At 45.7% G+C, this 7500-nt stretch overlaps 1 protein-coding gene across 21 annotated transcripts in view; it reads left to right on the top strand.

The window, feature by feature from the left end:
• The window catches only part of rdgB (retinal degeneration B), a 229034-nt gene that overhangs the window by 148297 nt on the left and 73237 nt on the right, over positions 1–7500 (top strand). For all 21 annotated transcript variants that reach the window (XR_011046236.1, XR_011046242.1, XR_011046241.1 and 18 more), the window contains one exon: positions 286–387. Coding sequence is in view for 9 of the 21 variants with exons in the window: in XM_068385541.1 (XP_068241642.1) it covers positions 286–387 (102 nt within the window). In the remaining 12 variants the exon portion in view is untranslated. The remainder of the gene's footprint in view (positions 1–285; positions 388–7500) is intronic.

Genomic DNA, 7500 nt, shown 5'->3' with positions numbered 1-7500 from the left:
CATGTTACATAGGTTTGCTAATATGAAAGTCAAATGGGCAGAAATGGTTGTTTACTGAAATTAAATACAGAAGCTAGGTTATGCGAGTGTGTGTTTATATCCTCTTCAAATTGAAATGATTGTTTTATTTATCCCTTATAATTTTCCCAAACAGTCCCACTTTGGACAATACGTCTGTTAACATGACTACCGTATACTTTTTTCCAGTGACATAGACTACTATGTCTTTTTATGATTCTTTTATTGAAAGATCATATAAACAGGTTTTTTCTTTTCCTGTCACAGAGGATCTTGAGGAAACGGCAGCACTACATAAGTGGAGTTCACTCGAGTTGCTGCCCCAAGATGGAGATTCACATGCTTCAGTTTCAGAAACTGGAAATGAAGGTCGGTAACAATTCTGACATTTCTCTCTACCATATAATTTGAACTTTCCATCCAATTGTCTTTTCACTTTATAACTTTAATTTTACCATTTACCAGTTTCTACCTGAATGAAAGTAGAAATAGTAGTGTTTTAATATTAGTCAACTATACTTAACAACAGCAATAATGACGGTACTGCTTGTAAATAATTTTTTTCATATAGGATTTGATGCCTTTTTTTCATGCTATTAAAACTACTTTACTTGGGATTCATGTATATTCTTGCAAAGGAAAAATATAGAATGAAATAAGAATTTTTGTCACATCTGTAAAACCTCTTTGTACATGTGGGAATGAGGGGCTGGTTAAACGAACAAATTAGCAAACTGCATTCTCTATCTCTCCCATTTGTATTTTGACTCATTCTTATTGTTGGGGCATCAACTACACATTTGTTTTTATATAATGTTAATTTTTTTTCAATTAGTGATACACTGCTCACATCCTTCTCTTATGAATTAAGGGATATGTATTCCAAATCTGTAATGATTAGATTTTGTGCAGAATGCAAAGTGAATTAGGGGATTTTGAAGAAAGAAAAATCTATTTCTGGGGAGAGACCTGTGGCGCCCAGTGAAAAGGGGTCCTTCTAATACACTTTTCTGACTGACCGGATATCATGAGCATGGGGAAATGATCCCGGATTGGCTTGTTTAATGAAGTATAGGATCTGTTGCCTAATACCCTGCATGGAAATGGTACCTCCTTGTTCTCTGATAAACAAGGGGCCAGACGATCGGGTAGCAGTCCTGGCTAAAAAGGCCCTGAGAGTAGTGACTGGACATAGAGAAGTATCTTGGAGAAGAGGAATAATCTTCCAAGGGGACCACCTATTTTGGGGGTCTTCATTTTTAGCTAGGAACGCCCTGTCTGGAGAAAGAAGTACTTCACCTGAAGGGAGGAAATCTATGTTTTCTGAGTTTTGTGAGAGAGCTGCTAGTTCTGAGATTCTAGCACCCGAGGCCAAAGCTGTTAGAAATAAAGTCTTCCTAAGAAGAGTGATATAGGAGCAGGATTCGTTGTCCGTGTCGGAGGCAAGTTTGAGGACATCATTCAGAGACCAAGAGACCTTTTGTGGGCGAACTGAAGGTCGAAGCCTAGCACATGCTTTTGGAATAGACCAGAAATAAGAATCCGCCAGGTTAATGTTAAACCCAACCAGGAAGACCTTCTTCAAAGCTGACTTAATGGTGGTTGTGGTTATAGTGCTAGCTGCTAGGCCTTTGTCAAATACGGACCTAAAGAAGGAGATGGCTAAATTAGGAGTCATAACGGAATGGTCTGAATTCTTTAAGAAATCTGCTAGTTTCTTAACTGCCGAATCATATTGGCGAATCGTAGAGTCCCTTTTGTCTGATTTTATGAAGAGGACATTATCCGGGTCGATGTTTGCATCCTTACGAGCCGCAAACTTCATGAAATCCACAAAGTTAGGGTTTTGGCTATCCTTGAGGAATCTGACACAGTCCGAGTTTGGACCACTTGGGTCAGTTTGGGGAATGGGATCCGGAAGGGACAGAGTTTCAACTCGAGGAGGAGAGGAAACCAACTGCTCTTTGGCCAGTGAGGTGCCACTAAAGCCACTGCCCCGTTGAAGGAGCGGAGTTTGTGTAAGACTTTCAGTAGAAGATTCACTGGAGGGAATAAGTAGATCTTCTGCCAATGGTTCCAATCCAGGGTTAATACGTCCATGGCATAAGCCTGAGGGTCCAGGTTCGGGGTCACATAACATGGGAGTTTGTGATTGAGTTGGGTCACGAATAGATCTTCCTGGAGACCTGGAACCAGCCTGAGTATCCGGAAGGAGTGTATGTCTAGGGATCATTCTGATTCCAGTGGTTTTGTCCTGGATAATGAGTCTGCTATCACATTCTGGACTCCTGCTAGGTGAGTTGCTGACAGGAACCAGTCTTTGTTGGCTGCCAAGGCGAAGATAGTGACCAGGATCTGATTCAGGTTGGGTGACTTGGATCCCCCTCTGTTGAGGCAGTGGACTACTGCTGTGCTGTCTGAGACTACTCTGATGTGGGTCGACCTCGGAGGAGAGATTCTCTTCAGGGTCAAGAACACTGCCATGGCTTCGAGAACATTGATATGGAACTGCTTCATGGCGGGTGACCAAGAGCCCTGAAACATCTGATGTTGGGAGTAACCCCCCCCATCCACTCAGAGACGCGTCGGTATGAATTGTCACTTGTGGAGAGGGGAACTGTAGAGGAACCGATTTGGAGAGGTTCCTCCGTTCGGACCATGGTCGTAGTCTCATTTTTAAGACAGAGGGGATCTTCGAGATCTTGTCTCTTAAAGGTATTGTCGCTCTCTTTCTCCAAACTCGATTGATGTCTTTGAGTTTGGCTTTTAATAGGAGATCGGTCAGTGAGGCAAATTGGAGAAGGCCGAGGATTCGTTCTAAAGCTCTTCTGGACACCTGTTTGTGTTTGAGAAAGTTCCTGATCTTGGAAGCTATCTCCCTTACCTTCTTGGGAGGAAGGGAGAGCCTGTGCTTTGAAAGGTCCCACTGGATGCCTAACCATTCGAAGTGGCTTGATAGTTGTAGGCGAGACTTTCGGAGATTGACTTGGAAGCCCAGTTTGGCGAGAAAGTGAATTACCTTCGACGTAGCTCTGTTGCATTCCTGGTTCGACTGGGCCCAAATGAGCCAATCGTCCAGATAGGCGATGATCTGTATCCCTTGGTTTCTGAGTTGTTCGAGCACCGTCTCCCCCAGTTTCGTGAATATCCTGGGGGCAATGCTGAGACTGAAGGGCATGACTTTGAATGCAAAGGCTTTCTTGCCGAGACAGAAGCCTAGGTAAGGAGAGAAGTTTCGAGCTACTGGGACATGATAATAGGCGTCGGTAAGATCAATAGAGGTGGTGACGGCCCCACGGGGAAGTAAGGTCCGTACCTGAGAGATAGTCAGCATACGGAACTTGTCGCAAAGGATGTAAGAGTTTAGTTTCGACAAGTCCAGAACTACCCTCAACGCCGACGAGTCTTTCTTCGGGACTGTAAACAGGCGGCCTTGGAACTTCAGGGATCGAACCCGTTTGATCGCTTTCTTCTTGAGTAACTCTGTGGTGTACTCTTCCAGGATGGGAGTGGGTCTCTGGAAGAAGGTCACTGGTGGAGGAGGAGATCCCTGTGACCATTTCCAACCCAAGCCCCTGGATATTATGCTGTGAGCCCATGGACTGAAGGTCCAATGGTCTCGGAAGTGATAAAGTCTCCCTCCTACCGGCATCACATCATTGGGAGGGAGTGAACCTAGGTCCCCTCCCTCCACGGGCACCCCTTGCTTTAGGTCCGCCTCGTTGGCGAAACTGTCCTCTACCTCTGAAGCTTCCTCTCTGGTGTCCACGAAAGGAACCGGAGGATTCGTAGGTAGGGTTGTATGCAGGAGAGGACATCCAAGAGGGGTTGGGCTGTGTACCAGGGGGAGCAGTGAGGTAGACTACTTGCTGAGGGGGAGCCGGTTGTTGAGAAGTCGAAGCAGAGGAAGACTGTGTCGACGAGTTACCCCGGACCGTCTTGTAAGGAATAAACCTCTGCTTCTTCTTGAAGAATGTCTGTTTCTGGGATTCGATCCTCCTTTTGGCCGAGAGACCCCACCTTACTTGCAAATTTTGGTTTGCCCTCGCCATGTCCTGAAGAACCTTATCAACTTCGTTCTGAGGGAAGAGGTTCTTACCCCAGCAGAAGGACGCTATCAGCCTGTTCGGTTCATGTCTGATGGAGGCCTCAGACAGAACGAACTTCCTGCAACTAACTCGAGCCGACCAGAAGTCATGGAGGTCTATTTGGTAGGACAGCAGCAGGTTCTTTGTGACGACTCTGAACAGCGTTTCCTCTGGGTAAACCGATGCTAGGGACTCTATGGAGGTGATGGAGTGGAGGGACCTAACTAGTCTATTACGGGTCTCGAACTCAGTTTTGAGAAGACACTCTAGTAATCTGGGGAGCTTCTCAGAGAAAAAAGTAGAGGCACAGTCCGGGTCTAGCTTCCCCACTGTGAAGGTAGAAGACGCGTCGTCCCAGGTTGCAGAGGTACCCGGAATAAGCAATGAGGTGGAGTCCGTCTTCTTGAGAGCCGGCATGGAAGAGCCTTCCTTGATGGCCAGTATTGTCAGCTCTGTGATTTTGTCTATGAGCGGCAAAGAGATGGAGGCCGCCGTCGTAAAAATAGTGTAGGTACCTTTGTGTGGGGTGAGCTTGGAGTTAATACACCCCCACTCTGATAGGGTTCTGGCCCAGATAGCCTGGGTCTGCTCTTTCGGAAATATCACTGTTTCCTTCGGTACCTTGTCCATACGGACCAATGCATGTTCCTTTAAACGTACGAAGCCATTGAATGGGAATTCTAGCCCCGGGGGGTAGAACTCCAGGTTCTCTAGGTGGCGGGTGCCTATGCCCTCTAGAGTTAGGGAACCATCTAAGAATGGGGCATGCAAGGCAAACCGCCAAGGATTGTTTTTATCGAAGGGAGATAGCTTCGATGCGTCTGGGGCGGAAGGAGGAGGAAGCTGAGTTCCGGAGCGGATCAGAGTAGCCACCATATCCTTAATCTCTGTCATCGCCCCAGACTGATGTTGAATTTGTTCTCTGACGATATCCCTGACCAGTTCGACAGGGAAGAAGGGTACCTGAAAGCCACCCGTTGGTGGTGTCTTGGATTTGGTAGACTTGGACTTCTTAAGAGTCGCGGTTTTACGGGGAGCAATATGAACATCAGGAGCCGTCGAAGGTCCGGGGACCGGTGACGTTGATACTGGCAAAGCTGAAGACTTATAAGTGCGTAATGGCTTCACCTTGGGTCGTACGGGGACAGAGGGATCCTGAGGAGAAGCCTTAGGCTTATCAAAACCGAGAAAGGAAGAGGTAGAAGAAGGAGTAGGAGAGAAAAGGGTTTCCACCAACTCTGCACCACTTACCTGCTCGTCCATGGGTTCTACGTCTATATCTAGATCTGCCACGTCCAGCGGTACGAGGGGTTCGTCCTCCGCGGAAATGGTTGCTCTGACTTCTTCAATTAAGGGGGCAGCAACTTCAGGAGAGACTGCTGCAGTAGTCGAGCCTGGGAAGAGACTCTAGGCCATGTCTCCATCGAGGAGATAGGGTGCGCCAGACGGGGCATTCCTGCCGAAGCCCGACACCCAAGGACGAAGAGCAGCCCTTGCTGAACGAAGAGAGTCATCATCGGCCTGAAAGATTTGTAGTGATTAGTGATGCAGGAGGGGGATTGCTCTCCAAAATATACCATGTATGTCATATTAATGATCAAATTACTGTCTGCCAAAGATAAATAAGGAACAAAAGGAAAACCCACTTACATCATCGTTCAGTAGTATTGAGGACAACTCGTAACAGAGCGAGCACAAATCCGGGAACCAAACCATATAAGAGGCTTGTCCCGGTTCCCGGATAAAGGAGATGGCGCAGTGTGCGTGGGACCGACAGAGGTCATGCCCAACGGGGTCGTTGAACGAGGCAGGGCATCCTTGGGCAGTACAACGGACCTTCTGTAAAAGAAAGGCGACATAAGTCTGGATGTTCCTTGAAACTGGTAAGGGATTGAAAATCTACTAACAGAGCTTAGTTTAATGCAACATTCGTGCTTAAGGGAATTCAGTGAGAGAGCCGGAGCTCCATATTAAAATACATTAAATATAAGAGTTCCAGCAATGGCAATGGGACTGTATCATTCTAAAAGTGATAATAATGAAATAAGAATAAATAATCTAAAGCAATCTGCCAACCTCTGAGGGTCGGGGAAGCAGTGACAGGCCCGTAAAATAAATATAAAACACAAGCCGTAGCTAAAGGCAAGGCTAATATAAGTGTGAAGTGTATTGGCGATCTCCGGTGAAGACGGAGGTCGATGAAAGGTCCTGAATAATTCAATTGTGAATAATAATTCAATTGTGAAATTTATAAAACACAAGCCGTAGCTAAAGGCTAAGGCTAATATAATAATAAACCGTATTGACGATCTCCGGTGAAGCCGGAGGTCGATGAAAGGTCCTGAATAATTCTATTGTGAATAATAACTCAATTGTAATAACAATGGATATTTGTGTGGATATGGCCGTGGCCTGAGACCGGAGTAAGGGCCACCGGAGGGTCGTATCTAAACAATATGAAGGCCGTCCCAGAGGGTTGTATTTAAACAATATATATATATATAACAATAGTTCCAAAGTCATTGAGAATCCCTCATGGCGGAGTAGAACTCAAGGCGGAGTGGAAAAATGTTCAGAACTACTCCCAAGCCGTAACGGGGAGAGGACCAAACTCGGGACCTTATAAATAACGCTAACTATTGAAAAGTAACCAAAACTAAATAACTCGTAAGCTATCATACACCCGTAGAGGGAGAGGTGAGGGAGGGAGAACTCTTTGAACGCACAAAACGGAAAACGGGAGATCCGCTCACCCACCTGAGTTAAGAAAGAAAACGAGAGAAAGGGGGAACTCGTGACTGAGAACAGAAAACGGGAACCCCAATCTCTCGCTCCCGTGGTTACAAAATCAGGACTTGATAAGCACACAACACTATTATAAGCGTATAATAATAAAATTGTAACATCAAAATAAGACTACGAACGAAGAATAACGTCTGCTAAAACCTAAATTAAAGGGAAAAATTCGACTGACGAACGCCTCGGGGGGGTGGAAACTAAACTATAATAAAGCTAGAACGCTATTCTTGTTCGCAGACTGGACTTGCTAGCAAAAAGTACCATGGGAATGATAACGATAATAATAATGATGGTTCAAAAAGGCATAAGGCCAGGGACTTAACCAAGAACCTAAGTGACAGAGTACCAAACGGGCAAGACTAAGATGAACTCCCAGCAAGACAAGGGAACAAACAATGGCCGCCGAGGACGCGGACGGGCCCAGACGGTAATGATAAAACAGACTATACTGGTTAGATGACAAAAGCCCGGTACTACAAAAAGCTGTCAAAACAAACTATGGTACCTAACATTGGAATGGGTGAAGATGGAGCTTCGGTCATGACAAAATAAATCCACAAGTGTGAAAAACGCCGAGAGCACAACAAATTACACA

Source organism: Palaemon carinicauda, chromosome 13 (genome assembly GCF_036898095.1).
Source record: "Palaemon carinicauda isolate YSFRI2023 chromosome 13, ASM3689809v2, whole genome shotgun sequence".
NCBI classification, from domain to species: Eukaryota; Metazoa; Arthropoda; class Malacostraca; order Decapoda; family Palaemonidae; genus Palaemon; species Palaemon carinicauda.
This window is presented reverse-complemented; position numbering and strand designations above follow the sequence as displayed.